The sequence below is a fragment of the Mastigoproctus giganteus genome, chromosome 7 (genome assembly GCF_048544385.1).
Source record: "Mastigoproctus giganteus isolate SK-2022 chromosome 7, ASM4854438v1, whole genome shotgun sequence".
Lineage (NCBI taxonomy): Eukaryota > Metazoa > Arthropoda > Arachnida > Uropygi > Thelyphonidae > Mastigoproctus > Mastigoproctus giganteus.
In genome coordinates, this window is record NC_143581.1 from 128416958 (window position 1) to 128439924 (window position 22967).

At 38.3% G+C, this 22967-nt stretch overlaps 1 protein-coding gene across 3 annotated transcripts in view; it reads left to right on the plus strand.

Moving 5' to 3' along the window:
• Nucleotides 1-22967, plus strand: part of Cog6 (conserved oligomeric Golgi complex subunit 6) — a 439606-nt gene that overhangs the window by 353235 nt on the left and 63404 nt on the right. For all 3 annotated transcript variants that reach the window (XM_090377892.1, XM_090377894.1, XM_090377893.1), the window contains one exon: nt 17032-17199. In XM_090377892.1, coding sequence (XP_090234018.1) covers nt 17032-17199 — 168 coding nt within the window. The remainder of the gene's footprint in view (nt 1-17031; nt 17200-22967) is intronic.

Below are 22967 nucleotides of genomic sequence, written 5' to 3' on the forward strand. Positions count from 1 at the left end.
GCCCAAATTATCTAGATCCTGTTGCAGTAGCACACTGCCATTACTGTTATTAACAACCCTGCCAACCTTTGTATCATCTGCAAACTTCGACATTAACCTGATATACCTTCATCAATATCATTGATAAATATACAAAACAACAGTGGACCTAACACCAAACCCTGTGGGACTCCGCTCTTCTTGGACTAACATTAGTCCAAGAAGAGCAGCACCCATTGATTACCACCATCTGTCTTCTCACACTTAACCATCCTTTTATCCATTGTAGCAACTTACCCTTAATACCATTCTGCTCCAATTTGTACAATAGTCTTCCATGCGCAACAGTGTCAAAAGCTTTCCTGAAATCCAAATATATGATATAAAAATTATTTTTTGCATCCAGTTCCTTTGTAACCACATCATAATATCCTATCAAATTTGTCAGAAAAGACTTTCCCTTAACAAACCCATGCTGTGTCTGAATTATTGCTGCAGTCCTATCTAGATGATCCTGCAATGCATCTTTAACCAGCGACTCCATTATTTTACCCGGAACAGAAGTTAAACTAACTGGTCTGTAATTACTCGTGTCACCCTTCGATCCCCCTATGTGAATTGGGGACACATTTGCACATATCCAGTCCGTGGGAACCTCCCCTGATTCCAAGGATGCTCTCATAATTATGGCTAAGGGTCTGCTTAGTTGCTTTGCCGCCTCCTCTAATATAAATGGATAGATCCCATCCACCCCAGATGCTTTTCTTAGGTTTAACTTCAACAATTTCTTTTCCACTTTGCTTTCAGTTATTACAAAATCATTAAGTATCCTGCTACAATTTGATAACCTTCTGCCATTTTCAAACCTTAATAATTCCTCACGTGTGAATGTAGATGCAAAATACTCATTCAGTTTGTTTGCTATCTGAGCAGGATCATCAACAGTCGAACCATCGATTTCAAGTGGACCAATCAGATTCATCCCCTTTCTTTTAGAGTTTATATAAGTAAAGAAATCATTGCTGTTTTTCTTAGCATCTTTTGGCAAGGATTTCTCGTAATCTGCCTTCGCCTGCCGAACCTCCTTTGTGACCTGATTACAGATTAACTTATATCTGCCATAGGCTTCTGATTCGCTTGATAATTTATATGCATCCCATGCATTTTTCTTCTCTGTTACGAGTCTCATTAGTTCATTTGACAACCATTTAGGCCTAAACCTTGAACAATATTTCTTAATAGGTATGAAACTTTTAGTAGCTTCCATGATTAATTCCTTGAATGCTTCCCACTTAGAATTTACTGTTGGTAACATCGTCAGTTGATCCCACTGTACAGAATTTAAAAACTGTCGCAGACCACTGTACTCGCCTTTACGGAAGCAAAAACCCTTTCCTTTACCCCTGATGGTAATTAAATCTTTAAGTAAATCCCACATCAGTACACTGTGATCACTGCCACCTAGTGGTTCTTTTATCTGCAAATTCCTAATACATGAATAATCACTGCTGATAACCAGATCAAGAGTATTACTTTCTCTGGTTGCCTCTCGAACATGCTGCTGCAGAAAACAATCATCCAATAAATCCACAAAAGTCTGACTAGTGTGTGAGTGCCCAACCCACAAGTTCCAGTCAATATCTGGGAAGTTAAAATCCCCCATTATAAGACATTCCGATTTACTAGCCCACTCTATTTCTCTGTACAATTGTTCATTGTACTCATTCAAGTCATTAGGCCTATAACACACTCCTACTCTTATTTTTGCTTTCGCAGTGCTTATGTCACACCAAACTGACTCAACAGTGCACTGTTCATCTATATCAACTGGATGCACTTCTTTTGATTTTACTTTTTTCTTTATTAACAGCATAACACCTCCTCCCTTCCTATCCTGTCTCCCCAAATTCCAGTTCGGCATTCCTTATATCTGTGTGACACCACATCTCCGATATCCCAACAATATCTGCCTTTGATGTCTTGACCAACACTTCAAATAGGAAAGTTTCTTTTAGGCAGTGAGTCCTTGATTGCTGGAACAAGTTACCCTTGCAGGTAGTGAAGGCTGGCAGATTGAATAAATTCAAAGGTCAGCTTGATAGTTACCATTGTGAGGAATGAAGCATACGAGTAGTGATCATTTAATTCATGGACTGGTGCAAGATGTTATCTTAATTTTCATCATCTGAATATGCTATTGATTTTTCCTTTTCAAAATACTCTCCCTTGAACTTTACACACTTTTGCCACTGTTGTACTCATGCATTAAATGCTTCTTGCAAGCCATTTTTTCAAAGACTGCAAAATGCTTCCATTGTGGCTCTGCGAACATTGTTGTTGGATGCAAAATGCTTTCCTTTAAGTGCTTTCTTCAGATGGAAATAGGAAGAAATCACACGGGGCCAAGTCCAATAAATAAGTGGGATGTGGCAGACCCCCCCCCCCACACCTATGGCAGTACAATCACCATTCAAGCCCAATGTCTTTTTTCAGATGAGGTCTCCATACTTGATCACTTGCTGTACAGTATTAGCCGAGTGGCCAGGAATGGGAGTGCAGTTGTTGTTGTTGTTGTAAGGAGCATTAGCAGCTAAGGCTATATTGCTCCAGAGGATATGCGGTGGTCATTCTCTGACCTTTCCGCATCCCCCGTATTTGATGAGCATGGCTCGAACCCCGGTCTAATCAAGAAGTGTGTGCTACGCACTACTGCTTCTGCCCACCTGGCTATGGCGGCGCCAGGGGAGTGCAGTAGCACACGCTTTTTGAGTAGACTGGGGTTCAAGCCCCTGACTGCTAAATATGGTCGATCTGCCAACACACACTGTACCAGAGTGGCAGATTATGGTCCATTTCCCTCAGTATGAATTGTTGAGGAGGCTTCCATCCTGCAGTGGGTTGATAATGGCTGCAGTTTACCTTTATTTTATTAGCCATATGGGGCCTGGCATTGTCTTGATGGAGAAACAACTTCACACTGGAAAGTTCTTGATGTTTCTCACAAATGGCATGGTGAAGTTTGACTCTGAGAACCTCAGAGTATGCTTCCTTATTCATAGTTGTTCCACGAGGCACAAAATATGTAACAAGAATGCCTTTATGTCAAAAAACATAACCATTTATTTGTCAGCTGAATGAGAAGCTTGAAATTTTTTAGGTCTTTGTGAATCAGAATGCTTTGAATCACTCAACTGTTGTTTTGTCTCTGGATCATAGTGAAAAATCCAAGTTTCATCACAAGTCACTATTTGATTTAAGAAGTTTTGACCCTGTGTTTCAAAACAATCAAATATTTCTTTGCATAAGGCTACTCTTTGTGATTTTTGTTCTAGAGTCAAATTGTGTGGAGTCCAGCGAGCACAGATTCGCGACATTTTCGGGTGATCTTTCACAATATTGTGAGAACTACCATAGAAATGCTTATTATAACAGCTAATTTGCCTGAACTGCCAAAGTCCAGGAAATCTTCATTCAAGATTTCCTGGACTTTTGTGATTTGCTCAGGAGTTGTTGAGGAGGAAGGCTAACCAGGTTTAGGTCATCTGCAACAGACGTACAGCCTTCACTTAATTGCTCGTGCCATATGGCTGTCCTACCAATACACTCAATACCATATGCTTAATTCATATCTTTAACAGTTTCCAATGCATTTAAGCCCTCTCTGACACAATAACGAATTACATTGCTGTTCAATCTGTACATTCGACACGAATATACAGATTGAACTCTCTTTACACACAAAACTAGCTCAACAAGTGCTCAAAAACTAGCTTGTTATGTGCACACCTGATCAGGGATAGTACCTCTTGTGGCAGTTATTGAAAGTTCGCGAGCTAACATAAAATCTTGCAACAGTCCATGAATTAAATGATCCCTGTATAATTTGCATTTTCTTATCTACTTCTTTTTTTTTTTTTTTGCCAGTGCAACAAAAGCCCGTGGCTTCCTTGCACTAACTATATGGTGAATACTATTACTATTAAACCCCCAAATTATCCAAAATAATACAGGCTGATATAACCTTGTTATCAGTACTGGAAAGGGTTTTTTTTTTTTTTTTTTTTTATGAAAACCCCAAACACGAGAGGTATCAGAATCTATAGTACTTAGTACCGTGCTTGGGTTGGAGGTTGAGAAGACGAGAGAAGACATTACACTTGAACTTCAGTAGACTGTAATTTTAATGAAATATGTATGAAGGAAGGTTGTTCCAGAAAACAGCAGTTGAATGAATAAATGAAGAAGATGAAAAGTTGGTTCTGTGAGTTTGAAGTTGGACAGTAAATGGATGTTGGTTGGTGGCGGCACATTAGCATTAGTAGAGGCATATGATGCAAGAAAGCAAGCTTATGCAGCATCAGCCAAAAAAAAAAAAAAAAACCACTTCCACTTCACCCATCCGTTCGTTCGAAATACCTGTCCAGCTGAGCCTTAAATTAATTTAGGCTATCAACTTCCACGACAAGGGATGGAAGTCTGTTCCACCAACTAACTACCCACTGGCTAAAGGCAAATTTCCGCACGTCTATCCTACATCTGTCTTTCCTCGATTTGAATTTATGCCCTCTCAGGTGATTATTCTGAGCAAGAGGAAGAATCCCATCAGCATTGAACATGCTCAAACCATTCAAGGCTTAATACACCTCTATCAGAGCACCTCGCGGGGGCCTAGTCTCCAGACACTGTAATTTGCAAAACTTAAGCCTTTCTTTGTAAGAATACCCCTTTGTTCCATTCACTAATCTTGTTGCCCTTCTCTGTACTCGTTCCAGCAGTTCTACATCCTTCTTGAAATGAGGCCTCCAGACCTGTATACAGTACTCAAGGTGTGGCCTGACCATTGCCTTATACAGAGGAATAATCACCTCTTTATCCGTGCTAGAAAAATTCCTGTATATCATTGACAAGACACCATGAGCTGCCCTTGCACCCGTCTGCACTGCTCAGAGAACTTCATATCTGCCTGCACAATTACCCCCAGGTCCTTTTCATTCTCTACCACTGTCAGTGTAGTACCACAGAGTTGATACGTTGCTCTGGGGTTGCTGTTTACCATATGTTAAACTTCAATGTTAAACTTCATTTGCCACCTCTCAGCCCATCTGCTCAACTTTTCTAGATCCTGTTGCAGCAGTGTACTGTCATTAGTGTCATTAACAACCTTGCCAACCTTTGTATCGTCTGCAAACTTGGACATTAAGCTTGATATACCATCATCAATATCATTTATAAATACAGAAAACAATAATGGACCCAACACCGAACTCTGAGAGACTCCACTAATAACATTAGTCCACAATGAGCAGTGTCCATTGATTACCACTCTCTGTCTTCTCCCCCTGAATCACCCCTTTATCTATAGCAGCAATTTGCCTCCAATGCCACACTGCTCCAATTTGTGCAGCAGTCTTCCATGTGCAACAGTATCAAAAGCCTTTCTAAGATCCAAGTATATAATATCAAAGTTATTCCCTGTATCCAGTTCTTTTGTGACTGCATCATAGTATCTAATCAAATTGGTCAGACAAGACTTCCCCTTAACAAAACCATGCTGTGTCTGAGCTATAACTGAAGTCTTGTCTGGATGAACCTGCAGTGCTTCTTTAACCAGCGCCTCCATTAATTTTCCTGGAACAGAAGTTAAAAATCACAAGTCTATAATTACTTGTGTCAGCCTTTGATCCTCCTTTGTGAATTGGGGTCACATTTGCACATCCCCAGCCTGTGGGTACCTCTGCTGAGTCCAAGGAAGCCCTAATAATTATGGCTAAGGGTTTGCTTACTTCCTTTGCTGCCTCCTTTAATATAACTGGATAGATCCCATCCACCCAGTTGCCTTTCTTGGGTTTATCTTCAACAATTTCTCCTCCACTTTACTCTCAGTTATTACAAGATTCTCTAGCTTACTGCCAGAGTTGAATACACCTCTGGCATTCCCCTCGCTGAATAACTCCTCATGTGTGAATGTCGATGCAAAATATTCATTTAGTTTGTTAGCTACCTGAGCAGGATCATCGACAGTTGAACCATCGAAATCAAGTGGACCAATCTGATTCATCCCCTTCCTTCTAGAGTTTACATAAGTAAAGAACTCTTTGCTGTTTTTCTTTGCATCCCTTGCCAAAGATTTCTCGTAATCTGCCTTTGCCTGTCTAACCTCCTTTGTAACTTGGTTACAGATCAACTTGTATCTATCATAGGCTTCTGTGTCACGTGTTAATTTATATGTATCCCATTAATTTTTATTCTCTGTCATATGTCTCATTAGTTCATCTGACATCCATTTAGGCCTAAACCTTGAACAATATTTCTTAGTTGGTATGTAAAGCCTAGTAGCTTCCAAGATAAGTTCTTTGAATGTTTCCCATTTTGAATTTGCTGTTGGTAACATCTTCGTAGTTGGTCCCACTGTATAGAATTTAAATACTGTCTCAGACCATCGTAGTCGCCTTTACGAAAGCAATAACCCTTCCCTTTACCCCTGAGATAATCTTTATAACATATGACGGACCGCCAATCGCCCATTCGGCATTCGTGTTGAAGAGCTACTCAATGAGCTTAACATCTCGGTAGACAAGGTTGCTCGATCACCAAAGGAGCCCCTTCCACCCTGGCATGCACAAACACCAGCATGTGACTTCTCGCTCAAGATTGCGACGAAGCCTACTAGTCCATCGTCTGTCTACCTTCAGCTCTATTCACAACACCGTGCAGAACATTCTGACTTCTTGCCAGTTTACACAGATGGCTCGAAGTCAGAATCGTATGTGGGATCTGCTGCTGTCTTTCCAAATAATACCATATCAGAGCAGATACCCCTTGACTGCAGCATTTACACTGCAGAGCTGCATGCCATAGAGTTAGCTCTAGATCACATAAGAAAACACCGTTACCAACGGTGTATTATATATGCCGATTCAATGAGTGCACTACAGGCTTTATCAGCGATGTCACACACTAATCATCCAACCCTGTCCCGAATTCAGCAGATAATATACAATCTCTATACAAGTGGATTCGATATCCCCTTCTGCTGGATCCCCAGTCACATCGGGATTAGAGTAAATGATTTGGCTGACACTGCAGCCAAATCGGCAGCCCTGACGGATAATCTTGACCTGTTAGTCCCCTATACAGACTACAGGCAGGTGATCCGTAATAATTTACAATCTCAGTGGCAGTATTCGTGGCATCGACTGATTACTACAAACAAACTATGGCGAATTAAGCCTGTGATCCATCCTTGGCGGTCCAGCTTACTCAGGGATTGCAAAGAGGAAGTTGTTCTTGCTCGGCTCCGCATAGGACACTGTCATATTACACATTCCTTTTTGCTGAGGGCCGATGACCCTCCTATGTGCGGCAGTGCGACACCATTTTATCGGTTCAACATATTTTATGTGATTGTACCAGTTTTAGAAATGCTCGTTTTACCACTTTTAACCATCTGACTGAGCTGTATACACTCAGTCAGATTTTATCCAACAATGACCATGTGTCTGCTATTTTTAGATTCCTAAAATCAGTAAACCTTTTTACTCATATTTAAAAAAATCTTATTATTTTAAGATTTACTATTGTTACTTGTTTACTGATATTTGTCTTTTACAGTTTATACTTGTTTTTATACCCTGACTTAGTGACCTAATTCATTAGGTCACTGAATGTTTTACTAATTTTTTTGACAAGGTTTTGGTGCATTATAGCCTAAGTTGCTGATGCGCCAATAAAACTCAACCAATCAATCAATCAACCCTTTACCCCTGATGGTAGTTACCTCTTTGAGTAAATCCCACTTCAGCACACTGTGGTCACTGCCACCTAGTGGTTCCTTTATCTGCAGATTCTTACTGCATGTAGAATCACTACTGATAATCAGATCGAGAGTATTACTCCCTCTCGTTGCCTCCCGAACATGCTGATGTAGAAAACAATCATCCAATCACACAACCCACAAAAGCCTTGCTAGTGTGTGAGTGACCACCAACCCACAAATTCCAGTCAACATCTGGGAAATTAAAATTCTCCATTATAAGACTCTCTGATTTACTGACCCACTCTATTTCCCTGTACAGCTTCTTATTATACTCATCAGAGTCATTAGGCCTATAGCACACTCCTACTCTCAATTTTGATCTCCAAATGCTTATGTCACACCAAACTGACTCGACACTGCACTGTCCAGCAATGTCAACTGGCTTCACTTCCTTGGATTTTATGTGTTTCTTAACTAATAGCATAACCCCTCCTCCCTTCCTATCCTGTCTATCCTTTCTGTAGACATTCTACTCCCCAAATTTCAGTTCTGCATTCCTTATATCTGTGTGACACCATGTCTCTGATATCCCAACAATATCCGCCTTTGATGCTTTGAGCAATACCTCAAATTCATCAAATTTATTTATCAAACTCCTAGCATTGGTCTACACGCAAGTATACATGCATCTGTTTCTATTCTTAGCTACCCTAACACAACCCATGTGTTTTCTTGAACTGCAATGTCTCCCAGCAGTCTCTGAAATATCCTGCATCTTGTTTTTCAGACTTCTGCTAATTACAATAGAAGCTGTGCAAGAATCACTTTCACCTCTGCCACTGGCTACTGTTAATCTATTAGGCTCAATCATGTTCAATCTGTTTTGAAAGAGAGAGTGGGAATTATAGAAGCCAATTCAGAATAGTGTCCATGGAAGTATCTGTAGAAAAGGTATGCAGCAGAAACATTACATCTATGAGACAGCGAGTGGAGAGACTCTGTTAGAGATGAGTCATTAATTAACCTAACTGACCTCTTCTGAATGGAATCGAGAAACCTGAGAGAGGTTTTGGGGGCACCACCCCAGATGTGGGAACAATATTTCATGGTAGGGCGAATTTGCAATTTGTACAGCGTGAACAGCTGTTTGGATGAAAACTAACGCCAAGAGCGAAAGAGAAAACCAAGTTTTTTAGATGAAGTGGAAGCAATATTTGTAATGTGCTTGTGCCAAGACAGATTAGAAGTTGGGGTAATCTCCAAAAGAGATATATCATCTTGCCTAGAAATCGGAGTGTCACCAAAGATAAGTATAGGAGCAAAAGAATCCCTTCTGCGAGATATAAGACAAGACTGAGTTTAAGAAGGATTGAAATCAAATAAGTTGTCTTTGCCCCACTTTAGATTGGCATTTAAGGAATTGGTAGCAGATATTCGAGAAGTTGAAGCTGAATGAGCAGGGCAGGGTTTCTCAAAACGGAAAGTGGAATGCAAGTGCTAGCATCGGCAAAACTATGGTTTCCAGTCAATATTTAATTGACTGGAAACTATAAAATTTCCAGTCAATGGAAGAAGGTTATTAATATACAAGAGGAAAAGAGTGGGAGAACCTTGGGGGACACCAGCATTAGTGGAGAAGTTAGAAAGCAGGGAGCCATCAACCATCACCCCCAGTGAGCGATCAGAGAAAAAAACTGGATAACCAATTACAAAAAACAGTTGGCAAACCATAAGATGGAAGCTTGTTTAGAAGACATTTTTTTGGAACTGGCTGGATATGAGCAAATTTCCAAGCAAAAGGAAAAACACCTTTGGAATAAGAAAGTGAAAAAAAGCTGGCAAAGAACAGGAGTAAGTTCAGGAGCACAGGTTTTGAGAACAATGGAGAAATACCATCAGGACTTGGAGCTTTCTTAGCATCAAGATTCATCAAAATCCTTCTGATATTGTTTTGATGGAAGACCATAGCAGGCATTGAATGGAGCATTGTTTGGAATGGTGGGAGGTGTTTTATCAAGATCATTAATACATGAGTTGGAAGAAAAATAGGACTCCAACAGGTCAGCTTTATCCTTGGCTGAAGTGACAACAGAACCATCAGGTTTTGACGGAGATGAGCAAAAGTTGCAGCCAATAGCTTTGGCAAGAGACCAGAATGCTCAGCTACCATTAGGGCAAGAAGCAAGTTTTCTACTCTTAGCCTATTAAAAATCTAGTTTGGAGTGATTAATAACTGCTTTATAATTGTTGCGAGCTTGGTGTAAGCAGAAAATGAAACTGGAGAATTGGAAACAAGCCAATTACGATATGCAACATTCTTCTCTTGAAGAGCTTTAGCACATTTATTGGAAAACCAAGGTTTAGATAAAGTTCGAAATTTTAAAATGGAGTGTGGGATAAAGGATTCCATTCCTACAAGAATAATTTCACTGACACGATCTGTGCAAACGATGACATCAGAAGTTTTGAAACAGTAATCCGACCAAGGAAAAGAAGAAAATAAATCTCTCAGGTCATCCCATTTTGCATTCTTCTAATGCCAAACAACACGAGGTTGGGAATAGCCATGAGATAAAAGCTCCATTTGGGAAGAGACAATCACCAAGTTGTGATCTGAGGTGCTTAAAGTACCACTCAATTCAACCGTGTACTTAGAAGGGTTGTTTGTGAGAAAAGGATCAAGTGTGTTGGGTGTATGTTTAGGATTGTCTGGTATTATTGTAGCTAAATGAACAATCTGTGCATGGTCATTAGTGATTGCAAAAGCCTCAGCATCTCAACCAGCTGGGTCGGTGTGACTAGAAAACGGAAGTCAACTGGAATTGTGAACATTAAAATTGCCAAGGAAAATTACCCTAATGTTAGGAAAGTTGCACTGGAGAAAGTTAAGTTGCAAAGAGAGGAAGTCGAAGAGCTCCAAGTGATTAGTGGAATTGGGAGAATGGTGAGACAACAGATGAATTTGACACAATGAGGTAGAGAGATTTTAAGCCACAGAAGATCGAAAAGAGGAGATTCCAAATTACCAAGTCTCTCACAGGGAATACCGGAACGGACAATATGTAAAAGTACCACCACCTTTGAGGCGAAAGGGATCCTACAGCGAATAATTTGGGCAACTGAGATGAGCAGTAGTTGAATCAAACGATAACTGAGATTCTGTCAGAAAAAGAAATGGGGTTTGACTGCATGTGGAAATGGACATTGTTGAGATTAGAATCGAGACCACGTATATTTGTGGAAAGAACTAGGAAGTGTTTGGGAGGTTTAGATAAGCTTACTCTATTAGTTTGACATGCTGTATGAAGTAGTGAAATTTTTGGATATGGCGTACACATATAGTTGAATTAACTGAGATTCTATCAGAAAAAGTACATGGGGTTTGGCAGACTGCAAGTGGAAATAGACATCATTGAGATTAGATTTCAGACCGCGTATATTTTTGAAATGAACTAGGAATTGTTTGGGAGGTTTAGATCTTTTTGCAGATAAGCTTACTCTATTAGTTTGGCAATTCATGGTGTATTCAATAGCTGCATGAAGTAAAGAAATTTTTGGATATGTCATACATATGACATATACCCAGATCCTTGACATAGCGTGGCCTCAACAATTCCCCTTGCATACACACTTCTTGGACTCCCTCCAATCACTATCTGGCAGAGTAGAGGTAGCAAGATTATACACTAGCTGATGCGGAAGCCTCCTAAAGAGTTACCAATGGGTTCGGTCCGGTGTACTAACTAGTGGCTGGCCTGCAAACACCATTTTAGAGCTGTACCCTCGAAATGTAAGGAAGATTGGATGTCACCATGATGTCCATCATAACCTCAAAAAGTCATCACTCGTACTGCATGATGGAAGAGATGGGGAAGGGTTGACCGGAACTTAGCTCTGGAGACTAAACATGGGTTTCACCACTTCAAGCCTCCAATAAGCAAAGTGGTGGTATTGCACTGGTTGATGAGTGTCATCTACCACCTAGTATTGCCTGGTAACACAGAGGGGTGGCATTCCTCCAGGTAGTGTGGGCTCCACACCTCGACCCCAGCTTATGTTGGTTCACACCTGGGTGGTTACCCACAGTGTGCTTGTGCATGGGGGTTATACCCAGGATTACTAACAGTCCCACCATTGTGAATGTACAAGCAGAGGATTTGGCTGTCATAGACTGTTCGGACTTCACTGAAATTGGGTCCCCTTGACTTGAGTGTCACCTGAATATCAGTTCCATTAGCATTTTAGACTCCCAGGTACCAAGTACAGCTTGTCTGGCATATCTAAGAGAATGTCTCTGACAATCTCAAGACCCCAGGATTAAGAACAGGTGCAAACATGCACCTTTTCTTACTCCTGGTTACTCTAACACAGCCCATGTATGTACCTGTTCTATGATGACTCCCAGCAGTCCTTGAAATTCCCAGCACCTTCCTTTCCAGACTGCTGCTAATTTAATAGAAGCAGTACAAGAATCACTTTCGCCTTTGCCTGTTGCTATTGTTAATATATTAGTTTTTCTATCCCCCCCAAAACTAACAGTTTTCTGACCCACCTAACACTGCCTCGATAGCATCAGCAAATATTATTGCAAGCACCCTTTCTATTTAAGTATATCCTATCCCTGTAGAAGCAGTTTCTTATACCATACTGAGAAAAATTTTACCCCGTGAGCTTTACACAAATCTCTCTACTGCCTAATTGATTGACAAGGCTGTCATTATATACTCCTTCCTATCATGCCTGGGTATAATTGTAGACACATTAAAATTTAACCCTAACTGTCAAACTTTTCCTCAAGATTGCACCGTATTTATTAAGTAAATTAGCAGATCCCGTATCCTTAATGCCATTCATGCCAACATAAGGAAATGCTGACACTGGCTTCAGCTGGCCTAGCTATAGTGTAAGATTACACTCTGGTTGGATTACACTATGATGTTGCCCATCCTCCATAGGCAGGGGCCCCATAATTTTGTGCGTTTTTGGGGTGCGTTTTAATTTTGTGCGTTTTTGGGGTGCGTTTTTGTTACTTGATGCTCAAGTGTGAGCTCTCGCATTGAGTTGGGCAGCTGAGTACTTTATGAGCACCCCATTTTAATACCTTCGAGGGTATACACCCTACACTTCAAGCACTGATAAAGGTCCTTCACAATGTCAAGTTGGTGGCTCATTTCTTCACACTCTTACATCAAGCACAGACAAAGACCCTTTGGCTATATTATGTCCTGTTCCAAAATAGTCTGCAAACATTGCACAAACAGCACATTTCTTCAGGCCATGATTTGTAGGAGAATTGACCTCTTCAGTTCCCCCTTGAGTCACGCCACTCACAAGTCTTTGAGCCTGTTTCTTTGCTGCTCTGGTCTCAGGCATGATTTCCATGTAAATTCAATATAATTGAGAATACTACATTAAAGTAACACTTAAATTCAATAATAACACTACTTAAATTCACCAGTTATATTGCAATAATACTAGCCTCTCAAATTTACGTTATATGCATTATGCATTTTTCTATACCATTACATTTATAAAGTTATAAGTTAATTATATAACTGATGACAACCTATGTGATTTGAACTATCAAGGTAATTTTACACAATTAAAAACAATTTGTACACTAGAATTCCCCTATGGACTATGGTATAAGTTACGAGATACGATATTTGCACAAAATCACCAATACAGAGGTTCCATGTATATTAAGTTGTAACTTGCAAAATCTGTATCAAAAATTAAAAATGAATATAACTAAGACTATTAATCTATTTATTGAAGATAATTTAATATGTTAATTAAGTCAAAAAATACAGCAAATTTTCCAAAAACTTATCATTCCCAGGGGCTAAATAAAAATTCTTTTTATGCATAAAGGCAGCAGCACCACTTTGTTATTGAAGAATAAGGATAAACCAATTGAAGATGCTAAGTCCTATAAGCCGGTGGCACTATTATCTGTGGTGGGTAAATTGTTGGAGAGGTTGATGATAAAACGTTTGAATAAAAGGTATCAAGAAAAATAATTAGATTCAGACCTACACTCTGTGGTTTTAAGAAGTTTGCGATATAATGAATAAAGTGAGGATGCAGTTTGTGGTATAATGAATAAAGTGAGAAGTACAAACGTTTAAATATATAATAGGGTATTTGTTGACATCAGAGGTGCTTTTGATTACTTATGGTGGGAAAGATGCTTTCAAAAGTGATGGTCAATAATTTAAAGATGAACTGTACAGACTACAATATGCAAAAAAAGCATAGTAAACATGTGTCCTTAAGTGAATCGTTTTTGAGATATTGCCCATTTCTAGTTGAGATCCACCACTGACTTGTTTGTTTAGGTTAGGTTATGCTCATTCTCTCCCTTTCCCTCTCTCTCAATGCTCTGAGACATAGCAGGCATACTATTACTTGTCAAAGGATAGTCAACATGGAAAGAGGTTACAGCAGCTAAGAGTATGCGGACATGCACTTAGTGTATGGTAAAGCCAACGGCAGTGCACTTGAGGCTGTACATTTGTACCAAGAAGCATTTCCCAGCCGAAGGCAGGGCACACATTCATTCATCATGGTACATCAATGCCTTAGAGAACATGGGTGCTTTGCACATGGAGTACAATCAGGTAGGCCCAGAAGCATAACACCTGATGTTGAGGAAAGGGTGTTAGAAAGAATAGAACAAAATCCAGGAATTTCAATGAGGGTTGCTCTGCAGAGAGTGTACTGAGTCATAGCAGTTTGTGGTGAATTTTACATCGCCAATTACTGTACCCCTACCATATCCAGCGTGTACAAGGTCTCAGCAATACAGACTACTCTTCCAGAGTGAACTTCTACCAGTGGATGCAACAACGGTGTGTCCTGAACCCCCAATTTTTAAATAACATTTTGTTCACTGACGAAGCTGGGTTTATTCATGATGGTATTTTTAATTTTCATAACTGTCACGTTTGGTCCAACAAAAATCCTAATGCAATTCACGAGTCACGACATCAGTAATGTTTCTCGTTGAATGTTTGGGCAGGACTACTAGGAGACCGTCTAATTGGGCCACACTTTCTGCCAAACAGGCTAACAGGAGAGCTGTACCTTGTTCCTGCAGAATGTTCTTCCAGACCTCCTTGATGATGATAATGTTCCACTTCAGCAATGCCAGAACATGTGGTTTATGCATGATGGTGCACCGGAATATTTTGCTCGAGTCGTGACTCGGCATCTAAGTAGAAGGTATGGTCAACGGTGGATAGGTAGAGGTGGGCTGTAATGTGGCCTCCCAGGTCATCAGACTTAAATCCTATGGATTTTTGTATCTGGGGTCATGTAAAAAGCTTGATGTACACTTCTGACATTAACACAGTTGAGAAATTGCAGCGTTGGGGTTGAAGGAGCCTTTCAGCAAATCAGAAATGACCCAGGAATGCCTGAGAGGATTCGCAAAGAAGACTACAATGCTACATACAGATGCAAGGACAGCATTTTGAACACCTTTTGTAACATCTGTAAAATCCTGTGGTGTTGAAACCAAAAATTAAAAATGTATTATCGTATGTTTAATAAAACCACCCTTAGCAAAGGATTCACAGTTTTTTGCTCACTAATGCTCCCATAGTCAGTGGCAGATCTTAATAGAAAATGTACATTATCTCGAAAACCGTTCATTTGCAGCCGATGTTCACTGGGACTTTTTTGCTTATTTTAGTTTGTACTTTTCACCTTTAAATTATTGACCATAATTTTTGAAACACCCTGTATGTGGAACTTTATATTAGAAATTTTTTTAATATTAGGATTATTAGAAAAAGATTGGAATGGCAATGATATAAAAGCTTAAAAAGGACATGATATTAGTAATTTATGGAAACTGAACACTAGCTTTGGAGAATAAAGCCGAAGTAGCATTAGCACAATTATTAGATTGGGCTAAAATACATAAATTGGATATTTCAAGAACAAAAACAAAAAAAAGTATGATGCTTAAGGATATATTCAATATTAACTTAAATAAAATATAAATGATCAAGGCATAATAGATTGAGTTTAAAGTATACTATAAAATATAGGTGTAAATACACCATAGCAAACTTGTAACGAAAAACTGCATGGCTGCTTTTTTGAGTATCACAAGAGTTTGTAGGATGGTTTCCAGCAAGCTTTGCAGGTTATTGCAGAGCGAAACCTCATAGACTTGGTGATAATGCAGAAGTGAAGTCGTATTGGACAAAATGGGATCAATCTTTGTGTTAGATCTTGCCTTTTCTTTGAGAAGACAGACAATAAAGGTGATGTGGGAAAGAGAAGTAAGATTTAAGGAGGCAGAAAAGTTATGCACAGGCTTGTTGGAGATCAAGAATGTATGCAAATATCCCTATTTCACAAAAAAGGGGATCCAAGGGTGACATGTGTAATTAGACCTGTTAGCTTAACTTCTGTTCTGTGGAAAATAATAGTGTCACTGGTTAATGATGTAATATAGGACCATCTAGACAGGAGTGCAGTTATACTTCAACCTCAATATGGATTTGTTAAGGGGGAAGCAGGTAGTTTGAATAAATTCAAGGAAGAACTAGGCAAGTTATTGGAGGGGTCAGACAGATTGAATGGTGGAAGAAGTGTGTTTTTTTTTTTTTTTAAATGCTCTAATTGCTTGCTTTCCTGCATCATTTTCTGTTACTGATACTAATTAAAAAAAAAAAAAAAAACTAGATAGAGAATAAGGAACACTTGTAAGAAGAATACTGTGGGATAAAAGGTTTTACCATGTGGCCTGAAGTTAAAAAATTTTATTACATTAACAAACATTTTATTATCTCATGCAAATGATACAGTAACAGATTTTAACTTAGGGTAGCAAACATTAATACTGCTATTATTATTTATGCTTTGACTTAGAAAAATTAAATAGAGATGATTCAACCATCAAGTGAAGTAAATACAGTTCAAAGAGTTGTGGACTGATTTGGTTGATGCAAAATTCCTCCAGTTTTGAATTGTAATCATTCCTTAGCTGGTAAATTGTAATGCTAAAATGGACTAAATTTCTTAAATTTAAAATTTTAGTCCATTTCTCTTAAGTTTCAGGTAAACAGCCCACACCTACAGTAGTAAGTTAGAACATGCAGAAATGTTTGTTTCAAAGGAAGGTGCAACCTTGGACAGTACACTCTAAATGATAATGATATAATCAAATAGTAATTTATTCTATTTTTTTTAATTTTAATTTATTTTATTCTTTTTTAATCATTTTACTTTGATTAATTTTGTGCTGCAGTATCTCTGATTAATGAATTTTTTTTTAGATCCTTACAATTGTAATAGATCCTATGTTGCAAATGTGCCATGTCTCTGCTTCAAGACTTCCTCCTGCTGATATGGCAGTATATTTGCTCAACTGTCTTTATTTAATTCATTCAACATTAGCAGTATTTGAGTTTACAGATGAAAAATTAGAGATGCTACAAGCACAGGTAAAAAAAAAATGAAAATATATTGTTAGTATTGACACATTACATTTTAGTAGCTGCTTGTAAAAGTATAGTAAAATCCCATTACAGTCAGTTTTTCAGAGCTGACTATTTCAGAGAATTATTTTTCTGTAGAATGAAATTTTGTTCTGAAGCATATTGCTAAAAATAATTTTAAGTAAACAGGTTATAATAAGGCCTCCCTTTTATTATTGTCCCATTATTTGTTTTTCTTACCTTTTCTCTGACTTATTCAGCTATTTCTCTCCCCAGAAAAACAGGGCTTTGTAAATGTAAAAAAATAGAGGGTGTGATAACAATCCCTTTTGTTGCATCTTTCACAACTTCCATATTTTTGTTCAAGTGAACTCTGTTCACTTCATTTCTTTCTTAGCTCTAATTAAAATATGGGATGCATTGTTCCAGGTAATGAAACTTGTGTTTATTCATCCTTGTACTTGCCAGATATGATTAGGTTTTCTTTTTCTTTTAATCAATATGTTTTATGCATAAGCAGGTTTTGAAAATAATTGGTTGTAATGATTTTTTTTTTCTGCGAAATAATTTCATTCAAATGTGATTTACAAAGTACTAATAAAAAGGAGTTTTTTTCCAGGACTTTGAATTATTTTCATTGTAGTGAAATTTTCCTTAAAATTCTATTCATTCCAGTTGGATTTTACTGCTGCAATGAATATATTTGTAAAACTATATATAAAATCAGGGAAAATAAAAAGTAGCAGTTTTTCTTAGAATAAATTGCACCTTAAATTATTTCTGTTTGCAAAATATATTCTTTACAGCAGAAGACTGTATTGTTATAGCAACATACCTAAATCATTTGCAGTACATATTCCTCTTAACAAATAAAATAATTCTGTAAAACAATAGCGAGTAACCAAGCTTATGGATCAAATTCATTCAACTAGAACTGTAATAATAAATACTACCATAGTATTTGACCATTTGTTGGAATCCTGATTTGAAACGTTGGTTATTCACTGCTTGTATGTAAAAGCCTGAAAAGTAAAATGTGTTTAAAAATATTGTTATAGCAACAGTAATAGATAAAACTTACCTTTCGATTCAATATGACTGTGTGGATATCATCATTCAAAGATGCCATTTTCGGTGCCTACCATTAACATTAGTAGTAGCATGTAAGGAACACTATACAGAATAATTCAAAAACAAAAAAAAAAAAAAAAAAAAAAGAAGAAAATATTATTCACATAATTTCTTCATCTCCTCTAATAACATAATAACACTGGCCAACAAAAAAAAAATAATAATAAATACATTTTATATTTTTATTTATTTATTTTTTTGTACCTCTGGAGCAAACTTTTCAGATTCTAAAGAAAATTGGTCCATCTGCTGATTCCAAAAATACCAAAATTATCTCTATCTCATCGCCATTGAAAGATATACTGAAATTTCAGTAGCTTAATGAGGGATCAATTTCAGATATACATTAATACATATTACCTTAAAAAAAAAAAGCCATATTAATTTTAAAATACTTTAATCAAACCTATAATGTACTACTTGCATTCTATGTTTTTTGAAATAATTAAAGCTCAGATGGTGTTTTGTATAGTCCATTTTGCTGTTTTCTTAAGAAACCAGTAGTATCTCCCATAATGACAGTATCTCAACAACATTGATACTGCTTTTCCATCTTGTATATGTTCTGATGAAAGCGTTTCCCTCACTCATCACTTACATTTCACAAATCTTGAGGACAAAAATTGGGATGGCAATGAATAAAATGAATTTTCAAAGAAATTGGGCAACCTATATCTTTATAACATTGCAGTAAAGTTACTACCAGATATTAATAATTATCTTTTTTTCTTCTTCCAAGAAATCAACTCATAGCATTCTTAAATATTTGCCAAGCTGATACTGCAGTATCCCATAGGTTTCAAATTCTTGTTTCCAATACCTTATCTTTGAGGAGTTTCTTTACTTATGGCTTAATGAAAATTCCTTCTTTCAGTTTTGCCCTTGTTATATTGAGAAACACTTTCCTTAAGTAGCAAAATCCACATACTTCTTTATCCAGAGCCTTAACACAATTCTTCATTAATCCAAGCTTTATATGCAAAGGTTGAAAATGGAAAAAGAACATTTTTTAGTTCAAACAATGAAACATATTTTAAATTATTTCTCCTGGTAGTACAGCAATATTTTCTGAAACTTCTCTGTAGACCAGTGGATATTCCAGTTACCTTAAGATCACCACAGACATTCCAGGAATGTAATGATCTTTTATTAACTCTGAATTTAACATGATTTCATATGTTTCTTTTAAGCCAACATCATGTACAGGGTGTCTTAAAAATACATGGCATAACTTCAGGAATGGGTTCCTCATATGTAAACAATAAAAATATTTTATATCAACATAGTTCCAGAAATGTTTGGTTCCCGAGTTATTAACCAGAATGTCTTAACTCCCGCAGGTGATTTCCTTCATCACAAGGTACTGACAGAATCTGGTGGTTTTCCATTCCGACCATGTACTCAAATCAGGAGCAAGCGGATATGAACTTTATATATGGTTTGGCGGATGGCAATGCTCTGGAGGCTAGTCATTTGTACCAGGAAAGGTTCCCTGAATGAAGATGTCCAGACAGGAAAACATTTGAAGGTATCCATCACTGCTTTTCTGGAACCTTTACAGCTCATGCTGCCGACAGAGGACGACTAAGATCTATGACTCCTGAAGTAGAGGAGGAGATTTTTGATGTTGTGCATGCTACTCCTGTAATCAGCACATGCAGAATAGTAATACACCTGGCTGTTCAACGTTCAGCTATTTGGAGAGTGTTGCGAGAACACCAACTGTATCCTTACCATCTCCAATGGGTACAGGCCTTGTCACCAGCAGATTACCCTGTGCGAGTAATGTTCTGCCAGTGGTTCTTGCAACAGTATGGTACAACTCCTCACTTTCCTTCCTTAGTGATAATCACAGATGAAGCACAGTTCACACGAGATGGAATTCAAAACTTTCACAATCAGCATGTATGGGCTGAGGAAAACCTACATGCAATTCTTCCATCACATCACCAACAGCAGTTCAGCCTCAACATCTGGGTGGGTGTTTTTGGTGATAAGTTATTTGGACCCCATGTACTTCCAAACAAACTCACAGGGCAGGTGTACAGAAACTTTCTGTAAAACAACATGCCTGATTTCTTGAATGACACACCACTGATCATTCGTCAACAATCACACTTCATGCACGATGATGCTCCCGCACATTTCAGCCACCTAGCCCCCAATTACCTAAATCAAAGGTTTTCTGGTTGGTGAATAGATAGAGGTGAACCAATTGCCTGGCCTTCACGCTCTACTGATTTAAACCACTAGATTTCTTCTTGTGGGGGCATTTAAAGTCATTGGTGTATTCGACTCCGGTAGCTGATGTGGAAACTCTCCGCAGTCGATTTGTGGCAGGTTGTGAGACAATACAAAACTTGCCAGAAATTTGGCATCGTCTTTGTGAGTCCATGAGATGTCGATGTGAGGCCTGTATTCAGGCAGAAGGTGGACATTTTGAACAATTACTATAAGGTGATGTGAACAGTTAAGTGTCATAGACAGACCTTCAAAACTCGGAAACCAAGCATTTCTGTAACTATGTTGATATAAAATATTTTTGTCTACATATGAGGAACTTATTACAGAAGTTATGCCGTGTATTTTTGAGACACCCTGTATAGTAGGACTGATGGCCATTTCTGTTGTGCAGCAAAACAGTATATCATGCTTTTAAATTTAATTTCTAGGCATTAATAAATATATGTCATTTATTAGCATTAGCATTAGCAAAGGCACACGATGCAAGAAAGCAAGCTTATATAGCATCAGCCAAAAAAAAAACCCCTTATTTCACCCATCCTCACTCCAAATGTTAGTCAAGTTCTGCCTTGAATCTATTTAGGCTATCAACTTCTACGACAGATGGAAGTTTGTTCCAGCAATCAACCACCCGCTTGCTAAAGGCAAATTTCTGCACATCTATCCTACATTTCTCTTTCCTCAATCTGAATTTATGCCCTCTCAGGCGATTATTCTTAGCAAGAGGAAGGATCCCATCTGCATTGAGGATGCTCAAACCATTCAAGGCTTTGTATACCTCTATCAGATCACCTCGCTGGTGCCTAGTCCCCACACACTGTAATTTGCAAAACTTAATCCTTTCTTCATAAGAGCAACTCTTTGTTCCATTCATTAATCTTGTTTCCCTTCTCTGTACTCGTTCCAACAGCTCTACATCCTTCTTAAAATGAGGCCTCCAGACCTGTATACAGTACTCAAGGTATGGTCTGATCATTGCCTTATACAAGGGGATAACACCTCCTTATCCCTGCTAGAAACATTCCTGTATATTATTGACAAGACACCATGAGCTACTCTTGCAGACCGTCTGCACTGCTCAGAAACTTCCGACTTCACGCCAGTCTAAGCAGACGGTTCAAAGACGGAATCATATGTGGGATCTGCTGCTGCCTTTACAGACAGCACTATATCAGAGCAGATTCCCTCTGAATGCAACATATTTACTGCACAGCTGCACACAGTAGAGTTAGCCTTGGATCACATTAGTAAATGCCAATACCAACGGTTCATTTTATATTCTGACTCTCTTAGCATGTTACAGGCTTTAATATCTGTGAGATATAATCCTCATCCAGTTCTGTCTAGTATTCAGCAGAAGATTCACTTCCTCTGTGGACGTGAATATGATATCCGCTTCTTCTGGATTGCCAGCCACATTGGGATTACGGGAAATGATTTGGCTAACGCCGCAGCCAAATCAGCAGTTCCCAATAATAACCTCTGCCTGTCAGTCCCCTATACAGACTACAGGCAAATAATACACGAGAAGATACACTCCCAATGGCAGGATTCATGGAATAGACAGACTGCGAATAAATTATATCATATAAAGCCTGTAATTGAACCGTGGCAGTCTAGTCTGTGCAGGAATCGTAAGGAGGAAGTTGTTCTTGCCCGGACCCGCATAGGACACAGTCATTTAACTCATTCGTTTCTGCTGAGGGCTGATGACCCTCCTATGTGTGTGTCCTGTGGCACAATCTTAACGATCAGACACCTTTTAATTGACTGTCCAGATTTTAGCAGCACCCGTTTTACCGCTTTTAATCATCTGACTGAGCCTTATACACTCAGTCAGATTTTATCCGACAATGACGTGTCTGCTGTTTTTAGCTATTTTAAATCAATAAAAGTTTTTAATTGTATTTAAAATTTATGTTATTGTTATCTCTTTATTGGTTTATTTTTTATATATCTGTTATTATATATCTGGACATGGTGACCTAACTACTTATGACCGGTATTTGGCGCATTATAGCCTCAGTTGCTGATGCGCCAATAAAACCCAAACCAAACCAAGCTCAGAAACTTCACATCTGCCTGCACAATTATCCCCAGGTCCTTTTCATTATCTATCACTGTCACTGTGGTACCACAGAGTTGATACGTTACTCTGGGATTACTACTTCCCATATGTAGTACTTTACATTTGTCAATATTAAACTTCATTTGCCACCTCTCAGCCTATCTGCTCAACTTTTCTAGATCCTGTTGCAGCAATGTACTGTCATTAGTGTCATTAACAACCCTGCCAACCTTCGTATCGTCTGCAGACTTGGACATTAAGCCTGATATACCATCATCAGTATCATTTATAAATACAGAAAACAACAATTAACCCAACACTGAACCCTGAG